Below are 23,474 nucleotides of genomic sequence, written 5' to 3' on the forward strand. Positions count from 1 at the left end.
CCGGATTAGTGTAGCCAACGTGACGAACTCAACAATGTCTAATTTCAAAAGATCGTAAAAAATTAATTCGACTGTCCTGGGGTTATACATTTTTTTTTTTTTTGATAAATTAAGTCTTACTTAATATGCGGACATTTGTATGAAATTTTCAAATCTTAGATAAATGCCGTGCTTACCCAACTTACTTTAGGGCAAACGTTGAGGTGCGTCCCCTACATGAACAATTACAATTTAAAATTTCAGATCAACAGACTTTTGTCGTATTTGAGAAGTATAATAATCCTCTGTGACATGTAGCCATAAATATAAGTATAGGCACCTATAAAAATGGGAATTACCCGTTAGTGTCAAAAAAAAAATTAATTCGTTTTGATTTAGACTGTAATCGCCGAAATAATGTTTCGCCGAAATAAAGAAGGTATGTTTTTTGAAACGGTCGATTTGCGCCAAATTTACCTGTATAAACATTTTACACTAGGTTTAATTATTATATGTTAACGTACGTTATAACACTTGTAAATTGTAACTCATAAAAGTCCCCCCCCACACACACACACTGCAAAATGACACAATTTTACCGCCACCGCCAAGACAAAAGAATTTTACCACCACCGCTGCAGTGTGTGGCGTCCTCAATAAAGTTATTTTTATAAGCCAATTGATTTAAAAGTTCTGTATAAGTCTCAACGAATGAAAAAAAAAACTTAATATCATGTATATTCATATTATTATCATATTGTATTCGTGTTATACACGTGCTACAGAAATTTATTACATTTTCCACTATCGACAAAGGTCGAACCACCTACTTTTTCAGTTATGCCTATAATTAATATCTATATTATTGTTGTACGACCGTCAAAACTCACATATACCGTCAAAAAGTGATTTCCTAGTACAAAAGGTAAGTACCGAATTGTATTCGGATCAGGATATCACAACTCGAGTCAACATCATAGTTATGTAGAAAATATGATATCGGTACATGCACGTTACACGGGGGTTTAATAATGGTTCAAACCTAAACCTGAAAGTCTTCAAACAATATTATTTTTCGACATTCAGCTATATTATATTGCACGAAAATTATACTATTATTTTTTACCCGTGTAAAATTCAATTTTGAATTTTTTTAAATATTATTTTGTATTAACTATTCGACTATATATTGACGTCCACACGTTCTACACAGTACATATTATATTATTATTATTTACAATTTCATTCTTGTATTGGTTTTGGTCGTTTATGTCGTGTCCGCCGGTGTAATGCGTTAGGTATTATATTATGATTTATTCAGCAGTTTTCGTCGCCTTTAGTGTTTGATGGCTTAAATTGGAACATAATATTATAATATCCGTGTAGCGTTTATACTGCAGGTCCGCGGTCATTATACTTTGTATAATCGACTAATGAGTTTATTTTATTTAAAATATATATTTTAACGATTTTTTTAGTCGTTAAATCTGTAACAATTGATTAAAAAAAAAAAAAGATATTTTTTTTGTTCAAAACAAAATAATATGTTTATTAATTATTTTTATGAATAACAATTTTCAAAGAATTTGCACATTGGCTAAAAAAAAATAGAAATTTACAATAATATATGAACATTTAAATAATTTGAAATAGTTTAAAGAAATTTAAAAAAAAAAAAAATACGACGGACAGGATAGACACAATAAACAAGGGGGGGAGAATGCGAGATGGCGATTGGTGCTGAAATGCAGTGTTGCTGGCCACTGGTCACCTCTGCACGTTCTCCGACCTGTCCCGCGGGTTGACGAGTTTCGCTGGCGCGTTTGCTCGGCCGCTTGACGACCTTGCCCAGCCGGCGAGGCCGGACCGAGAAGGCCACGGGAGCGGCTACGGTTGACGGCGACGGACGGCGGCTAAAGCGCGATGTCGTGCGCGTCGACGGCGCGACGACTCGGCCGACGGACGGCGAAGACCAAGACGCGGAGCGAGCGTAGTGAGATTTTGTGCTGCGGAACCGGTGGGGACGAGCGAAACGGCCAATGTGGGATTACCACCGGGCGAAAATGCGAGAGTCAGCGGACTACAGCGCGATCCTTGACTCTCGGTAATTTTCGCCCTGGCGTTGTCCCTTCGGCCGCGTCTTCGTTCCGCCGCCGCGGTGAAGTCGCGCACCGCCAGACTCTGTGAAACAGTTAAGTTTCCGCGAGTCCGGCGCCGCTGACGTCCCCGTGTTCCTAACACGCAAATCTCCATACCACTCACCCCGTGCCGAAGTCTCCGCCGCCGTCGTCGTACCGAGTCGAAATCGCCGTCGTACCGAGTCGGGGCGGAATCGTTGCCCGCGACGGTACCTCTACCATATAGCCGCCGTGTCGTCGCCGTCTTCCGTCGCCGCCGCTCCGCGTGACCGTAACTGCAGCCGGGCGCTCGCCGAGCCGCCAGAGGGTCTCGCGCGTCAACGACGACCGAGCGCGCTACGCCAGCGGAACCCGTCGCGCCGCGGGTGGTCGGAGAACGTGCGCGGGTGACTTACCGCCGCGCACCGTCCGTGCTCTTTCTCGCATCCTCCCCCCCATTCCGTCGCCGTCGTCCTGTCCGTCGTCTTCAGCCCAGAGGCGAGCTGCGGACGGCTTCTCATCGGCGACAGCACAGACCGCGGAAAAAGCGTCTGACGCCTCTCCACCTCGTACGACGATCGCAGTTTCCGGGTGTGCCGCCGCCGGGTATCCAGCCGTCCGAACAGCTATACCCCTGGCCGGCTCGATGTTCTCATCATCCGACACGTCGTCTGTTCGCAAAACGTCGTCGAGCGGACCGCCCTCGGGAGTCGGAGTGGGATCGACAGGCCCCGACCCCGAGGACGGCGCGTCCCCACACGACGACGACGCACAAATGTTCGCCAGCAAAACGGAACGGGGTCCTCTTCCGCTTCCAAAGTTTTCGAAACACCTCGACGTCTTCGTCACACTCCTTCCCATCTGCGCCTCCAAGAATCGGGTTCCGTCCATCCGACTCCGGGGTCTGATCGTCGCTACCTGCAGTTGTGCGACCGAATCAATGGCAGACAGAAGAAGGGTAATTAGACGCACGGGGGATTCGTCGCTTTCGTCGGCGTAAGTGACTTCCATTCTGTTGACCGCGATGTCTTCTAAGGTTTCCAGTAATATGACGTTTGCCGCGTAGCGTGCGATGTTGTAATGGTTGCCATATTATTTTATTTTTCGTGTGAAGATATAATTTGTGCGTGCACGTTCGGACGATTGAGAATTGGTATTGAGCTAAATACAATTAATATTTCAACGCGGAGACCGATCTCCGAGAAAATCTCCCAGACGACGTGTATTACCTACTAGCCAGCTAGAGTTTGTTTATCATTCTCGTCGGCCCGCAGCATTAGTAGAATTTCGAGCGCGTTAATTTTTTTAAACACCATTATTGTTAGATATTGATATAATATTATTATACCTAATATTTTAACGAGGATAGTTTCTGGTATTACGATTTGTATATTTATTCTGTGACTCGATTTATACTTTTAGGTGATCTTCCATGTATGTTACCTACGGGCAAAGTAGGAAATTGAGCATTGTCCAATTCGATTTGTTGGGCACTGTAGGTTAAATATTGAATATATTAAAAATCATATAAAACATCTTACTGAGTACTTAAATAAACATAAAACAAATTTGAAATAGATGCTTCAAATATTAGTTGCCCAGTAATAGTTTTTAAATCTATTATCCAATACTAATGGTACCTACTGAAGAATTAATATCTATAAAAGTGGTTTGACATAAATGAGATGTTTGATGAATATTATTGATTATTATTGAATTATTGTTATTTTAATAGTTTAATTTAAATTAATTATTACTAAAAGGTAATGTTAGACACATATTATAACATTATATTACTTTATTTATTATCACATACACAACTATTATAGCACTTTGAGTTACAAAGTCGACCAGAAATGTTGTACTTCCGCCGATTGGTTTTATATAATCATACAAACCACGCGACGTCGTGACAATAATCATTCGAAAATATCGAATAGTGGTTTAATGATAAAATAATGAAATATTATCTAGATTTATACATATTATGATAATAATTTTAAAATTCTGAGCAACTCTGAAGACAATTTTTTAAGTACCTAGAAAAAAATCCTCTAACATCGACTTGAGGTCAATGAAGGTTTCTTGAAGGTAATTTGATCTATATAGTTGGTACTTTTGGGAGGTAAAAATTTAAAACACTAAGGGCCCGTATTACAATCGTTAAACTAAGGTTAAACCATCGAATTGGGCGGGTAAAATCAGTGGGTTAAGCGTAACCGAGGTTTAAACTATGATTGTAAATCAGGCCCTAAATGCTTTTTAAATAGGTAATCAGGGCTAATATCAGAGTTAACAATAATTCTGAGGTGTCTTCTAATAATTGTGATAGAATTGTTTCTATGATTACAGTGTAATATATGTATAATAAAAATAAATAAATAACAAATAGGTACTGAAATACAGATAACTATTAAACATTTCAAATTAACAATATTTTATTTAATGCACTGAATTACTAAGTTAGTGTATGAAGGCACATATTATTTATAGGTATATATCAAATAAGTAATGTTTTTTAATCTAATGTTCATCCACATCACCCAATTTCTCAGACTTTTCATCCAAACATTTTTCAGGATTAGGAAATTCCAATTGAACAGTCACTGGTCCATCATTCACTATTTCAACTTCCATCATTTCCCCAAATGCTCCATCTAAAATGCATTATTACTATTATTATTATAAAACATACAACATAAATAAATATTAAGACAATAAAAACATTCTGATAGTTTTCCAGTGAGGAAGTTTGATTTCTTTGATTGTAGATAAAAGAGAAAACTAAAGAACATAATATAAGATAATATTATAGACTTGGAATGAATTCATATTTTATTTTCACTATACATCTTTGGTGTTAAAAAAAATTAAATTACAACACTCTGGTACAAACTCAAATATTTTAAATTTTGTATTTTATGTACCATAACATAAAGTTTAAATTAATAAAACATATAATTAAAATAATACATTTAATTTGATACATTTTTCTTTACCTTTAATTTTGCTAGGGTTGTAATTTGAACGTAAAGTCTCCAAAAAATATTGATAATTTTGCAATGCAAGATTTCCAGGCATAGCCATATGAAAATCTAATTTGTTTCCCTTAAGTTTATAGCAGAGAGTAAACTGACTAATTGACAATATTTCATAACTCATGTCCATAACATTGCAATGCCACTTTTTTTCATCTTGATCGAAAAGACGTAGTTTTAATATCTTCTGTACCCTATAATAATAGATATATTATAATAATTAAATACATTCAAATATTAATTATATAACTTATAAAAAAGGTTGGGTTAGGTCAATAAGTAATAACATAAAGTAAAACAACTTTTAAAATTTAAAAACTAACCATGATAAAAAAGAAAAATTTTACAGCCCAATAAATGCTTTAACATATTAAAAAATATTTTGTTAACAATTTGGGTACTATATAAGTGAGTTAAGAGTTAAGTTACACGGACATTTGTTGTCTTACAAGTGCGTAACATAATACATTTTACGCTCAGCAGATCATGTTTAGCTCGGCTGTTAGTTTAAAAATTAGAGTGATTTGACCTCTTATAAAATGTAAAGGTAATATTATTATCTAGGGCATCTCATAGGCTTTTTATTATATTTTAATTTTAAAGCAAGTAATGGGTATTTTAAAATTTAAAATTGCTTGTACATCTTAAAATACTCATAACTCGCCTTAAAATTAAAATATAGTCAAAAGCCTATGAGATGCCCTACTTAATAATCTTACCTTTAAATTTTATAAGAAACTTAATATGATCTGCTGAGCATAAAATTTGATATGTTATGCACTAATTGTAAGAAAGAGAAAACTAAATAATGTTAGTGTAGCATCCTCTTAAGAATCACAATGATTAATTTGTTTTTTCACATTGTTGTTAAAAACTTCATATAATATAGAAAAACAAAATATATGGGTTAATAATGAGTTATTTCATACATTAAAAATATAAATTCAATATTATCTTACATGGCATCAATATCGTTTTTTTTATCAGTTTTCTGCAAACCGACTAACAAACATAAGCCTTTAGTTATTGAATTTACTTCATGTCCACCAACTAAAAAAATAAACAAATTTGGATATAATTAAAATTTAATATAAATTATTCAAACCGCTTACATGTTTTATCTATAGTTAAGGATTTAAGAAAAAAAAAAAAAAAGTAATATTATACTATGTACTATCGAAAAGGTTGATTATTTTCTGACTGTAAAATTGCTTATTTGAACATACTTACTGGAATCATAAATAATCACAACAACAAAAGTTTTTTAGAATCAAAACAGGAGTAATCTTTTACTATTAGAAAATAAAATAAAAGGATAATATTTGGTTAGTATATAATACTATAGTAAAATTACACATTCAATATGATTTTTATTTTTTAGACTATACTTTGTCTCAAAAGTTGGCTAACCGATTTTTGTCAGTGCTGCACATTTCCCATCAACAAATCAATGCTATCATCATCACGTGGTTCTTAACGTGCCAATCACATCATTCACAATGCGCAAAAAGTGATTGTTCCCTTTTATGACAGAGCATAGTGACTTTGTCAGGGTAAACAAGTTTAAAAGGAAATAAGTATTCTTTTACTCAAAACAATATATTTTTAACGTTTGATATGAATACATAACTTTAAAAACATATTATTATCTAAATTATCATAATTTATCATTCATCTTATATACAATTTTAGCACCTATAAGAAATTAGTAGGTTTAAATTATTTTTATTTCTTTATATCTTATCTAATTCAACATGTTTTTCATAACAGATTGGTGAATATTTTTTATTCAATGAGCTTGCTATAAAAACTTGGCTAGCAAATAACCAGAAAGAAAAAAACAAAGTTTCTGGAACTACTTACTACTATGTACTGGCGACAAGTCTATAATGTACCTAATATAAATAGAATATATATTAAACGCCATACCTATTATGATTATAAACAGTCATTAAATTCGAGAAAGGGACTATTAAAATATATTTACCCTAGCATGATACCCTAAACAGTAAACAGTAACAGATTACTTCGAGGAAAGTACCTTCACATCAGTTATTTAATTGAAATAGTAATGGTGGACTTGGAAACATTTTTATCAACTGAATTAAGGACTTAGAAAGTTTATGATCAATCATTTATTTTCTGAATACTTGGAAATTCCATTGATTAAAATATTCTAACACTTAGAGTAAACAGTGTCCAATCTAACAATTTGAACAATTGAAATAAAAAAAAATCTTTTAGTCAATTAGAAAATTATCGTTGATTAATTACAACTCCTCTCCATCTACCTCTCCAAATCATCATCTGTATGCGGGATTGCTACATTATTTTGGTGAAGTTCAAGAATACTTGCACTCGTACAAAAAAAATTCATAAATTTGATAGATGATGTCTTATTTCATATTTTCGATAGCATTTTGTTTGATGATTCCAAAATATTTGATTCATTGGATTTTACTTGAAGATGCCTACAAAATTAAAATAATATAATAAGTTGATAAATAAAATACAATAAAGCTGTCTATCCAGCAAACATTTAAGTTAGAAAATGTTATTTATGAACTTGGTAGGTATATATTAATTATACTTTAATTTTCTAATAACACAGGATAGCATTTAAAATTTATTCACCAATGTTAAATGATAATTGGCAGAAAGAGTGTTACATGAGATGCAACCAAATTTTAACACAATTATCAAGTGGTAAACCATTAACACAATTACACAAACACTGAAATATTGTACCTACCTAGTGACTCAATATTTGTTCATTATTTGTATGTTAAAAAAACACGTTTTATAAATAACCATCATCACAGTTAATAAATCAATAAATAGTTTTAATGTATCAAATATGAAATATTTAGCATTTGGTTAGGTAGTGGAATTTTAAGTACCTATCTTGTATCGGAATACTCGTTTTCAAGTATTTTTCCTCTGTACATTTAGTGATCTATTATTAAATGAATAACAACAATATAAACCCAGAGAGACAGTAAAAGAACTAATTATTTTTAACTTTAAATTAGATTTTTTATATCTCATTTTATGGTTTGAGGAATGACATTGTAACATATTTTACCAAAAATACTGTAAACATTTACCTGAAATTTTGGCTCTTGAAACACGTTGAACGACTACCTTCATAATGTGTATAAATGCAAAATAATATTAGTAAAATTTAATGAAACTACAAAAGTTTAAATTTAGAAAAGACTAGAATTTAGAGTAAAGACAAGACATGACAAATTAAATTAAATTTGTCATGAGTAAAGACATCATTCTGGCCATTGGCATAGAAAACGTTTGAATTTTCAATTTTTGAAAGTTAATGATAAGTGATAACATAATATGTTGGCTGATAAGCGATAATGAATAATATTTTAACACAGCTGATGTCATAATATTATCCAACCGTTCCTCCCCCTCCAAACAGAAAAATGCTAATGGCCAGTTGCTCAATAAAAAAAAAATTTATAAAATTTAAAAAAAATTTAAATTTAATCTTGCATATATTGCATTATTTCCTTGCGTATTTTGACTTTTTAGTGCATGTTTGTATGCATATTTTACAATTTAAAATGCATATAAATCCGGCCTTTAGTTATATAACATATTGTGCCGAGTGGCCCGTAAGCATAAAACAATATTATGTAAACCCTTAACCTTAGTCACCGAAATAATTCCATTGAATAGGTAGCCAATAGGTAACGGTATAAATTTAAAATGAGCTTTTATTAGAATGTATTTATGACAAACAATAATTATTGTTAGTTTTATGTGTAATTATTTATATGGCCAATTTTTGTATATTCTATGAGCTATACTATTATAGTTTGTAATAGGCTATACCTAACTGCATAATCATGATTCATGACGGATCTTTATATGACTATAATCGTAAATCATAACCGACGCAATGATTGTAGTCTGTTTTTATAGGGGACCAGGGAAATATTTACCATTTGGGGGGGCATCTGTAGGCACTCTAGAAATCCCGTCTTTTATGATACTGGTGAAATGTGAAAACTAGAATGAATAATGTTTTTTTCCTTCAAAAATAATGCATACTTCTTAAATGCAATTAATTGTTCTCCCTCAATATTTAGCACTCCTTTTACAATTACTTTGTAATTACCTATTTATGTTACAGTTACATAAAATACCTAGGTAGCGTAATTTTAAAACTCAATCAAAATACAAATCATAATTGATAGAGGATCAGACATAATATTATCCATAGATATAATTATACATCATCTGAGAATATCAATGACAATACTAATGTTAATCTGCAACAGTCTTGGTAGTCTTGCTATAATTATGTTTTATTTGTGATGTGTTAAAAATTATAGTTATACGTTATTGGATATATTTTTGGCAATGTTATATCCTTGTATATTAGTGGCGGATTTAAGGGGGGCCAGAGGCGCCCGTGCACCCCATTGGCCTAGCATCTAGGCTAATAAATTGGACCGTTTTTAAATATTAGTGTCGTAAAACTAGGATAAAGACAACGCCCCCCCCCCAAAAAAAAAAAAAAATCTATCTAGATCCGCCACTGTTGTATATATTATTATTTTACATGACGTACTTACTTATTATAATACCAACATGTTCATATATTTATAACAATTATAACAATTAACATAACATGATGTTGCATTTCAATATCGCAACGATGCGAGCATCAAAAATTATCAAAACATTCCACGGAGACATAAATTTATTTTTTTTTTCTGTAACAATACGCGTAGGTACCTAATGTCCAATTAATATCGCATTGTAATGTTACACAGGGATTATAATATTAATTGTTAACATAACTACTTGAACATGAGGTTAGGTATAGAGTACACAGTATGTTTCAATTTTACAAAAATTTTATAAAAATTTTTGAAAATGTTAATTTTTTTCGAACTTATAAGGTTATTTTCATACCTACTGCATATTTTATGCCTTTGAATTTGGCGGTAGAAAGATTTCCGAATTTCAAAACTAATTGCTAAATTGTTTACAGCATTGGTAAGTTAAATTTATAGTAGGTACATTAGTATACAAAAAATGTAAAAATGTTAGTTTTTATTAGGGAAGGGATAAACAATCGTGTTTCAAGCACCGTTTAAGTTAGATAGATTTTAAAGGAGAAGGAGCGTATTGCGACCTTCTAAACTGGACTTGATAATATGCATGTAATTGGCAATCTATAGAATTCAAAAAAACAAATTTCAAAAATATTAGTTTTAATAATTATGAAAGGGATGAAAAATCATGTTTCAATCGCCGCTCATGTTACATCATTTTTAAAGGAGGAGCGTATAGCGACTTATTAAACTGGGCTTCACAATTAATGTAAAAAATAAAATAGACATTGACAAAAAAAAGATTTTCTCGAAAATTGTAATTTTTTCGAACTTGGATGCTGGCGATACCTGTTGATTGCCATTTCCGTACATATTTCATATGTTCTTGAATTTTGCGGTGGTAGGATTTCCTAGCGAATTTCAAAACTAAGCTAGATAGTAGACATTAAATTCGTAGTGATTTACTAAAAATAAACGATTATACATTGCATTTTGCTGGTGCAATTGTTAAATTAAAAAAATAAGAGTTGGGTGGTGAGACTGTGAGAAGCCTCTTGATGTACAATGTCATAGTACCTATATTATTTGAAACACTTCGGCGCCACCATGAATAATATGGTTGATTATAACTGTAGATACCTAAGTAATAACGAAGTCAACAAATATATTTGTAGTGGTAAATTTAAAATGCATTTATGGTCAAAAATATTTTGTATCCATTAATGCTTTATAATATAATATTTTTATTTTTGACGAAGACATGAAGTACCTATCCAGATTTATATCATAAACATCGTTATGGAATATTTTTAGTTGGAATAAAATAATGTTTATTAGGTATTTATCACATATTATATTATTGATTTACTTCAAACATATAAATAAAAATATTGAACTGTGAGACCGTGTTCATGGCATGTGTATTACTTAACCACAGAAGATAATTTAAGCGCATTTTCAATTTTATTTAGTTGAACGTTGCCATTGATTAATTGGTCCAATAATCTTTTATCTGGACAAGTCTTCATAACCTAAAATAATATATTACACAAAAATATGTTGTATTAATAAATAAATAATATTAAAAAATAATTTTTTTTTTTTAAATAAACAATCTATTATAGTCCATACATAATATGCACAATAGCTTATATGCTAAGGATGGAAGTTGACGGTAAACTCTTACCCAAGGTTTATTCATAGTGAGTTTCATTATGCGACCCAATATTCGTTCAACTAAGTGGAGCTTTTTATTTTCCACAGGTAATTGATCTTTAATGTTAGGATCATCAAATATTGGTTTTAAATACATCCATTTCCTAAAAATTACTTGTTTTTAATTAAAATTTAATTTATTTGTTACAATAAAGACAAAATATAACTTATTTTAAACAATTTATAATTATCCTTAAGTAGATAGTTGATATTTTTTTTTATCATAGATATTATAATATTATTTTTAAAAAGGCAGCTGTAGACTACCTACAGTGACAACATAACAATGAAAATTATTTTTAAATCATATTTAAACATTATTAATAGGTAGGTAGGTAATTTAAGTAGAATATCCAAATATCCAATATCCAATGTTGATAAAATTAACTTGAGTAATTTTAAACATATTGTCATAAATACAATTCTGATAAGATTAATGAAGATCAATTAAGATTTGTATTTTTTATTCATACCTAACAATTTACTTTTAGTTTTACTAAATTAGTCTATATGGCTATACCTAAATACAATATAGGTACCTACATCATAATGTAGATATTAAGAAATTTCTCTTTAAATCAAGTACTATCAAGTAATCAAGTATTATACTTTTGAAATTCACTCCATTCTTCAATAACATCTTTTGAAAGTCTTAAATCATCCTCCCATTGAGTTAATGGTTCTTCAAATACTCCTTTAAACGAACATAATGATAGCTGTTGAGTTATCAAAATATGATCATCGAGCATTTGCAATTCTTTGTCTGATATTGTTGAGATATACATGTCTTTATCATTATAAGGCATCAATTGTAACTTTATACCATTCCATTCATCCATCATTTTATTCAAAGCTATTTCAATTTTATATTCTTTTGAAGCATTGTCTGATATTTCTTTTATCTCTTCTATATGGTTTTGAACACCCAATACCAAACATTTTTTAAAAGTCAGCGTTGGTGATAATATAACTTTTATTCCTAAACACATTAATTGTACCTATTATTTTATTTAATATAAGTAAACATTTAAACATATATTATAAATTATAATATGTGGATACTATAGGTAGGTAATTAGGTTTAGGTAGCCAGATAGGTACCCACTATAATAATAGGTTAGGCACCATGGTCCATGATACTACTATTATAATAATTAACAATTATTCACCAGTTTTATCAAAAAATATATCCCAATGCCTTTGCTTCATCCCTTGAGTTAGTATATCTTCCAATAAATGTACCATTGGTTTATACTCTTCAATTTGTGTTTTTATTTCATTAGCTACACTCAAAGTACCTGCACTCATTAAAAATAAATATTTGTAAAAATGTATGAATTAAAAAATAATCAGTCCATTTATTATTGTTACCAGGTATTTCGGCAAATTGTTCAACAGACTTTTTGACAATGTCTAGTAAACTATTTAATAAAGGCTGTAGCGTAGATTTTTCTATATTTGTTAATGGATTTTGCAACCAAGCATTTTGTAATTTAAAAAACTCTGAAGCACTCAGCCATAATGTTTTATATGGTTCAAATTCATCCACCAAATGATCAACATTTTCAAAGGGTGTTACCTAATTGTACAATTTTAGTGTAGATTAGTAGCATCATTTTAGTTTTCAATAGAGTGCGGGGCCAGGGGCGCTCACAGAAAATCAGCTCAGTGGGTGCAAAATTAAATTTATGTTATACATACATAGGTAGTCACATATTTACATAATTATACATTAATTTTTTTGTTCATTAAATCAGGGCGCCCCCGAGTGGGGCAAAAGTTTTGACCAGCTCAAATATAGGTAGGTACCTAACTTAAAAAAAACTGCTCACAAGCACATTTCTACTTACTTTTAAATCAAATTACCATTCCTATCTTACACATTTTTTTACTCTTGTCTTCACAATGAAACCCTTTATGATAACGTAATTTACAAAATATATAAAGTACCAATCTAGCAGTTATTTTATAATAACAATTTTTTATTGAGATCTGAGGCCTGAGAGGTTGTTGTTTTTAGAATTATATTAATTTTAAAAATGTTGGAATAAAACTGTTACACACAACGCACACGCTACAGTGGCAAACTTTAAGGGGTCGAGGGGGGGGGGGGGACAAAACGATTTTTATTTTATAATATTATATACGGTTATTTATATACACCTATTTCAAACAAGTAGACTAAAATAATACATTGAATAATTATTTTTGTTTTTTAACAATTATATATTTATAGCTTGATAAAATCATCTACAGCATCGGTTATTTTCGGTAATCGGTTATATTATTGCGGTTTGCGATGATGAATATATTTTTCTATCATTACTTTTTATAAAAATGGTTTCTCATAAAGATAACGATTAGAACACTATTCCTGTTATTTTATGCTATTTAAATGTACGGTATAGATGTTTGACCGCCAAGAGTTGATGCTGGTACGATAGTTGAATGACGAATATAAAAATCAAAAGTAAGTACTAACTACTAAATAATTTGTTTTTTGATAAAATGTCGTCCAAGCTATAAATTTTCATTAACATCAAATACTTTTGGAAAAGACAAAAAGTTAAAAATCTCAAATGTCAATATTCAAGCTGAATTCGATTTCCCTGGTTGTCATATTTAGTAATACAAGATCGTGCATTTTTCAAATTTTATGTAACGTTTTCGAAGTATATCATATTGGTGACCAGTTTACTGAATTCTAAAGTGTTAGGTAGTCATGTGTTTGTAAAATTGAATAATTGGTAACATGCGGTTGAAACATATACCAAACACTCATCTCTCGAATTAAACAAAAAAAAAATATTTTTTTTGATGCTAGTCACTTATCTAACGTCTTAAAAATCTATGCACGTCTATTAATCAATAATTAGATACCACGAGGCCAAACAAATTGCAGAAAATAGAAACAAAATTAAACCAATCTAATCAAAGCTATTACCTATTATATTTAAATTTAAATTTCAGGCTAGATTGAATGGCTTGGCTATAATGTCGACGTTGAGTGATAAAGATGAAAACTGTTAAACACTTTTTAATAAAAAATAAAAAAATTTTAGAAACCCTGACTCCCAAGCGTCTATAGGATTATATATAATATAAATATATTTCAATTAAGTTTAAACTGTATTCGTGCCTAATGGCTAATTAATTATTAATGACGTACGAATTTATCATTGTGATAATAATTTCCTAGTAGGTACACAATAGTCACAATATAATAATATTATAAAATAGGAATGTTTTTTCACCAATAAATAATAATGGTTGAACAACCACAACCGGTGTCCGGCCCGCTTTTAAAATCATACAAAAAATGCTGAAATTCCCTCCTCCCCAAATAGGTTATTATTTGTTAGTTGTAAATTATTTATCTCAATAAATAAATAATAATAAAACAAAATTCATTGTATATAATCGAACTGACCGTATGACCAAAAAGTTGTTGTCTTAGGTTTAAAGTTTGACTAGTTAATTGAAGGTCTTTAATCAGTTTCCAATTTTTGTTTACTTCTACCGCAATCTCATTTACTTTTGACAAACTATTTTCAATAGTTAACTTTAAAATAACACTACTTAAGTATTCTACATTATCTTGTAATAATAATTCATCTTCGAATTGAATTTTTTCAAATTTTTCAATATTGGTTGTTATACTTTGCAATGTCTCTTTTATTCTTAGCTCAATCTTATAAGGCCAAATTTGGGAGTCATATTTTAATTTTAACTGTTCATCATCTACTATCCACAAAAATGTATCCAACATTTCCATATCCTGTAAAAATATTCAATTTACAATAATTATGGCATTGGTAAAATAGTGTTATTACCTATGTATATAAGTAGTTTAAATAGTTCAATACTTGTTGTATTATAAATATAATATTATGTTAGGCACCTACCTTAAATAATCGTCTTACGATTTCAGACTGATTGCTAATTAAAATTGGCAAGGTATCTATCCATTCTCTTATTTCAAATACTTGTTCTATTGATGTTGGAGTTTCAGTAAGCTTCAGATACATTCTTTTGTATTCCGCGCAGCATATTTCTATTTTCTCAGTTGTTATACTAGCATGTGTTTTCATAATTAAGTCTGCTAAATCAATCCGTTTTCTTATTAATGAATGTTTCAATGATTTAATGCTTATGAAAAATAGGCCAATAGTAATCGTCTCTGGAAATGTCTTCTCTAGTTTTAACTTCATTTTTATTTGCATTGATATCTCTTCTTTTATTCTACTTAGTGATGGGTTATCATCGAAAAATTTCCTTTTAAATACAATTAAATTGAATTAAGTTATTAATATATTTCATACGAGGTACCCTAACGAATTTATTTATACTAACTTTACATATAACTCTACATCCGTATTAAATAAACTTAAATAGATATTAAATTCTTTGCAGTATGCTTTTATTGGAATTATAGCCAAGCGAATACTATTTTCAATATTAGATTGTAGCTCAGTGATTTTTGGTTCAATTAGTCCTATTGACGTTAAATATGGTTTTTCGGCAAACTTCATGTTAGAGAGTAAATATGGATGAATAGCTGGTATCTCGTGGCTTTCAAGTATCACACGTTTAAATAAACTTACAATAACAGTCTATAGAATTTATAAATACATTGTATATTATGTCCTAATATATAATAATATATCAGATACTCTACATTGCATCTATTACTTATATAAATAAGTCAAAATTAATTTATTTTATTTTATTAATAGTACTTATATAACTTAATATTATAATATAACATTAAAATAATTAGATTGAAAACAAAGGGTTGAAGTCTTATATTAACAAATTGCTACCTATAAAAGTATAAGTAATTAGTTATTTATAATCGAACGTATTATAATATTATACTATATAGGCCGTGTTGGGGAAATTACTAATTTTTGGTAATTAAATTACATCATAAATTTACCTTCAAAATTGTAATTAAATTATTCTTAATTATTTATTTAGTCATCCAACATTACTTCTGAGTTAAAAAGTAACTTTGTTAAAATTAATATTACTTTTTATTTTTTATTTTAAAAAATATCACTGGAGTAGGGAGCTTAATAATTAAGTTGTCATTACAAGAAACGTCAATCAACAATATGAAATTATAAACAATCTTTATTTGAGAATTAAACAAGATATTTGTTATTCAACAATATTATTATTCAACACGTTATTCTTTATAACTTAGGTACATTAAAAATAATGCTTTCTCCAAATTACAACTTATTAAGAATAAAACTTTTTTGTCAAACGCAATTTTTTTGGTTTTACGAAAATTTTACTGTTAGAAAATTGTACTTAAATTATATATTTATAGATTCAAGGTACATATATATTATGTATTATCAATTGTTTCTTAAAATGTATTAAAAAAAAAAAATAAAGTTAAGAGTAATTCAATAATTTTGGTACAAAAAAGTAATAAATTACGTCTAAATTACTTACCTATAATAATGTCAGTAAAAACGAATATGACTTGGCAGTAAATTGTAACCTAAGTTAAGTTACTCCCTCAACACTGTGTATTATAGGTATGTAATATAATTATTACTGTCAGTATATTTTTTTTGTTACTTGTTATACTAGTTATAAGGTAGGTATAACATTAGGTACCTATAAATATACTGGTACCAAAATACTTAATAATATATCTGAAGCATATTGGATTTGATTGAAAGTAGGTACAGGCTAACCTTATTTATTAAGTTTATATCAATAAAAATCAGTCAAGTTAAATATTAAGTTATTGAAAACGTAATTTAAAAAAATTAAAATTAATTCAACCAACTTAACTCTAACCTTTTAACTCGTTTATGCACAGACTTGACAGTGCCTATACTGCTAAACATATAACATACTTCAAATGTATCCGGATCAGTAGAGTAATATGCTCCATTTGTGTTCATATTGAGTATTTCAGAGAATAATGGAAGTGTGCAATCTTCAAATGGTGATTTATTCAAATCACTATCCCACACAAAATCATCATTAATACCTTTCATTGGAATGCAAGGTTGCTCGATTAGTGTAGCATACCTTTTTGCTGAATTTATCACTATCATTCTTAGACGTTCCTATACAGGTATAATTTTACGGTATTATAAATTTAAATAATGTAGGTAAACCAAGAAAATACACAATTTCTTACTTCCATCATATACTTAAGAAGTGCCATCAATTTTCGTAATTTGTTGATCGATGATTCATAAATCTTAATTTTACTTGTTGAAATATCAAACCAACAGTTTTTTACATTTTTTAAAGCCAAATAGCATTTGAAAGTAATTTCTTTTGTCCAATAGTTCTTAAGCAAATTGAAAGTCTAAACACAATACATTTGTTGAGGTATTTAACGCATATTTTAACTATAATCACAAAAAAATATTACTTCAAAAATATTTTTTAACTGTATTGTTTCAAATTCGTTTAGTGTTACTGCGACTGGGAACACAGTGAATAAAAGACGCGTATCTTTTACAAATATATTTTCTACGTTGGAGTCACATAGAGCTGTAAAAACTTGAGGTAATTCTAATAATTTATTTCTATTGAATTCTTCTTTTGAATTTATAAATGCTTTATTTGTAGTCATTATTGTACTTAATCGTGCTGTTAAATATTATAAAACAATAAATACACTGTCATTTTTTAATTCAATTATTACTATATCGTACTAGGCTTTCTTATGAATTGTTCAAAACGAAAATTTGGTACTTTCAGGGTATTGTGATGGTCTTTAGTCATAGATTTTAATAATTTAAGCCTTAAAGATAGGCATGATTCTTGATAAATGTTATTAATTTGTTGAACAATCTATATAAAATATATAATTGAGAAGATTTAAATATGTATGATAATAATATGTACTTTAATATTTAATAATATGTACCTATTCTATACATTTTTATGTGAGCAAAAAATTACCAGAATATACTTCTGGGAGAGAAACCAATACATTTTATGTTATGTGATATTGTGACACTGTTTAATGTTTATTTCGCTAAAGAACCATCAAATGCCAGTGTGACGTGCGTTTATATTATAGCTCTACGTTAATATCAAAAACCTATTATAAAAAAATGGGCTCTTCTGACTTCAGGTAATACTGATTGTTATTTTATTATTGAAAAATTACTATTAAACCGGTCTGCATCAAATAGCATGATAATGTGGTTGACTATTTCACTAAAAAAAAAAAAACAAGAAGAATCGATTTAATATATAAATAAAATGTTTTTATCGATTATGTGCTTTTTAAAAAATAAAATTGTAAAACTCATAACTAATTTAACTTGTGCGTATTGGGGTGGGACCGTAAGTTAGTAATACCACTGCTTACACTCACTCACAACTCACTCCACGCCAATGCTGAGTGCTAGTCACACACCAAACATATTTTTAATTTAACAATTTATCTGTTTCCAATATTTTTGATCACTCGTGAACTAAGTTAACACAGGTCAGTCGATCGTTTTTTATGAAGGTAAGTTTTATTTCATATTTTGCACTCATTTCATTAAATTTAAGGAAATATTAAAATGTATAGGTACCTACCTACCTATCTATTTATTTATATATAAATGCTTCTGAACCCTATTTCTATTTGCAGGTGACAAGTCGTTTTAGTTATATACTTATATGTATCTACTGTTTATTTTTTATATAATATTGGGTAGGTAGGTTAAATGTATTGTTTGACGTGCTCTTTAATAATTGGCAATTGGCTACCGAAGTTAATCGAAGAAATTATTCAGGTGTCGATTCACTTATATACTTCTAATATTATTAATGATTATAGGAGATGTATTCAATTATTTAATAAATTAGATTAACTGAAACATGTCACAGAGTAGCCATGGCCCATATTTTAAGGCTGTTCGGTAACTATGACCCACAATAATATTTTATTATTTTTATAATCCTTACGATATTTTTATCTTTGTTCATTTTCTTTATTTGTTGACAGTTGAATATTAAACGTAATATTTTTTTAATTGTTTCATCTGATAGTACGTCTGAAATATATTTGGAATCTTTATCAACTAGAACTTTATTAAGATACATAGACCACCTGGAATAAAACCATGTTATTAAAAAAATTTAGTTTTTATCATATATATACCTCCTAATACTGGAATAGTCTGGAAATACACGCAGGGGGGGCATGCCCCCTATGATTTTAGTTAATAATATTTTTTTATCCTTAAGTGATTATAATAGTCAAGTAAAAAAAATAAACTTTGACCTTTAACTTTGCTCCCCCGTCCGGTTTATATTTCTGTGGGTTATTTAACATAATATTTACACTCACATGGTGTAGTAAAAGCGTCCATAAAAAGTGACAGGTGTCAGGTTGGCATTATAGTAATTTAGATTTTTTTGTAGCTATTGTACTATTAAAACGTAAAAACAATATGTGTATTTTTATTAAAATATAATTATAAACATTGTTGCTTTTAATAGAATATTGTTAATATCGTAAAATGTTTTGTTAAACTTTAAACACTTTTATTTTTGTAAAACTGTAAGTCTATATAGGTATAATATTCAGACCTATTTACCAAGTACCTACTTATGTAAAATTTTACACCCATACGATTTTTCATGAATGACACTTTCGCACCTTACACATTGAAATGGATGGGTATATAAAAGAGTAAAACAGACGAATATATTATGATAATATTATTGAACTATCTTACTTATAAATATCTTCACAATACTCCCGTCTTAAAATCGCATATTTGATTCTCTTTACGAATTGTCTAGGATCTTCTCCTTTAAAGTGTATTTGTATTCTTGGTATTCCGGTATATACTTTGGTTGAATTGTTATTCAATATAACAACTGAATACATTTTCAATGTTGAATTATAATTAATTATATTAGCATTCATCCAATCGTATTTTTTAGAGGACTCTTCATTTGAATTAGTAGGCAGGTAAACAATTGCAGGTACCGGCAAATTAATACCATTATTATCTTTTTTTAACCATTCATCAGGATTTCGACTATCAAATTCAATATTATCGTAATACCATAATGGTGTAAAATGTTCTTTATTCGTAATTATTACATCAGAATCAACAGGTACGGGCACTAATTCATTATCTCCGATACTATATTCTGTTAATAGTTGAGGAATTGAAAATGTTGCGTATAACTTTTTCAAACGTTCAAGATTAACGACTCTCAACATAATGTCTGAAAGTATTTCATATTCAATACAGCCATATAGGCATGTGAGTGTGTATATGAATTATCTGCTAGAAAGTTGTAATACCCTTGGTAATTAATATACAAATATATAAATAGTTTAAGTGTGCCTCTGTACCAGAGGCTCCCAAACTTTTTTACTTCTTTTTTAACCCTAGGGAATATTCAAAAACTCTGGAATCACCCTTCAGTACCACGGTCTATGGCTAATGCGTATAATTCTATTTTACAGCTCAGCTTTCCTGTGGCAGGAGTTGGGTTAGTTGTATTTACCTATATACAATTCTTTAAATCCTTGGAACAAATACGAAAGCCACATTAAAATTGGCTTAGTAGATTTTCAGTTTATGGAGGATATACAAAACATGCGCTGTCACATCATTATAATGCATTTATCATTATAGTGTATTTTATAATTTTATAAATCATTGGAATGAACTAAAAACATTTTGTTTTGTACTAGAATAATAATTTTATTAGCAGGGGTTTTGCATATGTTAGCCGTTAGGAAGGTACGCCCACCTAATTATTCATCGGAAAAATGTCCTAATCCTGCTTTGGATACATCTATATTATATTATATTATCTATATGGAAATTGTGTGGGAAAATACACTTTAATAGCAATTATGGCAATTATTAGGTACCTATGCTATGTTTTTTGAAAAAAATAGTTTAAGGGTATTACTGAGACTATTTCTTGCAATATTGATGGGTTATAAGTGGTATCACATTACTTCCAAATTAGATAAGAAAAATAATAGATATTAAATTATAAACAATTTACAAACATCAAACTATTCAAGCTCCTCCCCAACTAAATAAAACAATATGAACACGAACGCAACTCCATGAATGGTTAAGAACGACAAAATGTGCAGATCTACGACTTTCAAATGTGGACTAACTGAAAACCTACATTAAGATAGTGGTCTCCAAGAACAGACTATCATAACTTACTTAGTTCAAGAAGGTCTCATTACAAGGAACATGGAAGTGGAACGATTTATCAGCGATGCAAATTTTGCTGGCGCCGCTGAAGTAATAGACTAGAACTCATAATAGAATATAGATATAAAACCCTCGATACTCATTCGGTCATTCGGATTATTATACCTATAGGTGCGGTTTCATATTTTAATGCACGTTTGTTATATTATTATTTTGTTACATTTTAATACATACGTTTTATTTGTAACTACTTAAATTTAATTAACTTAGGTATTTCTAATAGTTAAGACCATATAAATATATTATGGTTGAGACTATTCTCTATAGCAAAATGTCATACGATAAATAAATAAATAAATATAATATTACTAACAGAAAAATAAATTACTAATAAAACCATAACAGTAAAATACAATACGTATTATTATAAAAAAAATCCATGGAATATAGACTGACAGCGACACCGTCAGCGAGAATCGTATTCTCACTAACTCCCTTAAATTGGCGCTCCTGATTAAAACGAACTTCTCAATGACAATTTACACTAGAAATCTATTTATACTACTATACAGAGTAAAGCGAAGTTTTTGGTTTTTAATTTATAATTATATAAGCACCTAAATATGCAGTTTTATGACCACTAAAATATCTTTACGACTAAATAGTAATTATAACGATAATAATGTAAGTAAATTGTTAAATAATAAATAGTAATTATAAAAATATAAACTAAATAAATACTTATAGAATGATGCTGGATGTGTTTTTATATTATAATATTGTTTTATTTGCTATCATAAAACACAAAAATTAAATGAAAAATACACAACTAATAATATATTATTAGATTATCAAAATAAACAATTTTTGAATTAAATCAATAGTATGAGATATACAATTCTGTGAGCCATGTAATAAATATTATTATCGTTGATTTTTTTTTTTAATAGCTAGGTATAATTAACAATTTATTATTATGAATCAATAATGATTGAAATCGACAAATCTTAACAAAATTAGTATGTAATATTTAAATTCACAATTTTTTATATGCAAATTAGAAATTAAATAAGTCTAAGGCAGGTAACCATTATTTAAAAGAGTAATGAAAATTAGACTTGAATTGTATCATTAATAGTTTTTAATAAATGTATATATTGTATTAGGTTATTATTTAGGAACAATGTTTACAGTATAATACTGTATTATGTACTTATGTATATATTTCCCATATACGTTTGCACGTTGCTGCACTTTTGCAGTATAAATGTATAATATACGTGGGCACCCACGACCTGTCTATATGTATGACACACGGTTACTACAGGCATATAATATATAAGGCAATAAATCATAATTTAAGCTGAGGAGATTTTCCGAGTCCGATATAAAATATACGTGTAGTGTGTACAGTGCACAGCCACGCAAGTTACAATTACAGGTATTTATATTAATGATTTATAGATAAAATTAATAACTTCCTGACTGCAGCCTCCACTGTAATTATTACGGTCTGTATTAGTAGTAGGTACCTAGATAAAATTAATTAATATTTTTATCATAGGGACTATGCTTCCATTTCAAATTCATAACCGAATAGCACTTATATATTACTATATGAGTAGTATACTTGACAGTACTTGTATCCGCATATACATGTAAAACCGATTAATAAAAAATATGTCTACAGCGATGCCCGCACCGCTTATCAAGTGTGTAGTAGTGCTTAAGTTGCACGGGTGCTTAGTGGAGGTGCCCGCCCCGTTAACTGGAATGTACAATATTATGTCCCTAAACAACCACATCCAAATGATGTCCTCGAGTAAATGGCTAAACAAATAATTTACAAGT

General features: G+C 29.6%; 2 protein-coding genes across 4 annotated transcripts; both read right to left on the reverse strand.

Annotated features, from left to right (window-relative positions):
• Positions 1-4,516: 4,516 nt before the first annotated feature.
• On the reverse strand, positions 4,517-8,462 carry LOC132940983 (D-aminoacyl-tRNA deacylase 1). Of its 3 annotated transcripts, none has more exons than XM_061008829.1 (5): positions 8,242-8,462; positions 7,499-7,605; positions 6,094-6,184; positions 5,096-5,328; positions 4,517-4,753 (listed from the first exon to the last, which is right to left on the reverse strand). In XM_061008829.1, exons 2-5 carry the CDS (start codon positions 7,509-7,511, stop codon positions 4,620-4,622), a joined length of 471 nt encoding a protein of 156 aa, XP_060864812.1. In that variant the 5' UTR covers positions 7,512-7,605; positions 8,242-8,462; the 3' UTR covers positions 4,517-4,619. The 3 variants fall into 3 exon arrangements, with proteins under 3 accessions (XP_060864812.1, XP_060864811.1, XP_060864810.1); XM_061008828.1 differs by having other exon boundaries at positions 7,426-7,605; positions 8,242-8,283; XM_061008827.1 differs by lacking the exon at positions 7,499-7,605.
• Positions 8,463-11,057: 2,595 nt separating this feature from the next.
• On the reverse strand, positions 11,058-20,656 carry LOC132940272 (dynein axonemal heavy chain 1). Its single transcript, XM_061007772.1, has 14 exons — positions 20,160-20,656; positions 19,384-19,528; positions 18,122-18,270; positions 17,846-18,056; positions 17,606-17,779; positions 17,316-17,531; positions 15,790-16,049; positions 15,342-15,711; positions 14,867-15,214; positions 12,808-13,015; positions 12,606-12,734; positions 12,046-12,415; positions 11,408-11,540; positions 11,058-11,252 (listed from the first exon to the last, which is right to left on the reverse strand). The coding sequence occupies exons 1-14, from the start codon at positions 20,654-20,656 to the stop codon at positions 11,145-11,147; spliced, it is 3,318 nt and encodes a 1,105-aa protein (XP_060863755.1). The 3' UTR covers positions 11,058-11,144.
• Between the last annotated feature and the right edge of the window lie 2,818 nt (positions 20,657-23,474).

Source organism: Metopolophium dirhodum, chromosome 3 (genome assembly GCF_019925205.1).
Source record: "Metopolophium dirhodum isolate CAU chromosome 3, ASM1992520v1, whole genome shotgun sequence".
NCBI lineage: Eukaryota > Metazoa > Arthropoda > Insecta > Hemiptera > Aphididae > Metopolophium > Metopolophium dirhodum.

What these genes read in the sequence shown, in the direction of transcription:
- LOC132940983 (XM_061008827.1), bottom strand. Translation starts at nt 8,284, where the DNA reads ATGAAGGTAGTCGTTCAACGTGTTTCAAGAGCCAAAATTTCAG. An exon ending in TTCAAGAGCCAAAATTTCAG is followed by an intron (nt 6,185 to 8,241) that starts GTAAATGTTTAC and finishes TTATTTTTTTAG; the next exon opens with TTGGTGGACATGAAGTAAAT. An exon ending in AAAAACGATATTGATGCCAT is followed by an intron (nt 5,329 to 6,093) that starts GTAAGATAATAT and finishes CTATTATTATAG; the next exon opens with GGTACAGAAGATATTAAAAC.
- LOC132940272 (XM_061007772.1), bottom strand. Translation starts at nt 20,656, where the DNA reads ATGTTGAGAGTCGTTAATCTTGAACGTTTGAAAAAGTTATACGCAACA. An exon ending in TATTGTGAAGATATTTATAA is followed by an intron (nt 19,529 to 20,159) that starts GTAAGATAGTTC and finishes GTTTTATTCCAG; the next exon opens with GTGGTCTATGTATCTTAATA. An exon ending in AGAAAGCCTAGTACGATATA is followed by an intron (nt 18,057 to 18,121) that starts GTAATAATTGAA and finishes AGCACGATTAAG; the next exon opens with TACAATAATGACTACAAATA.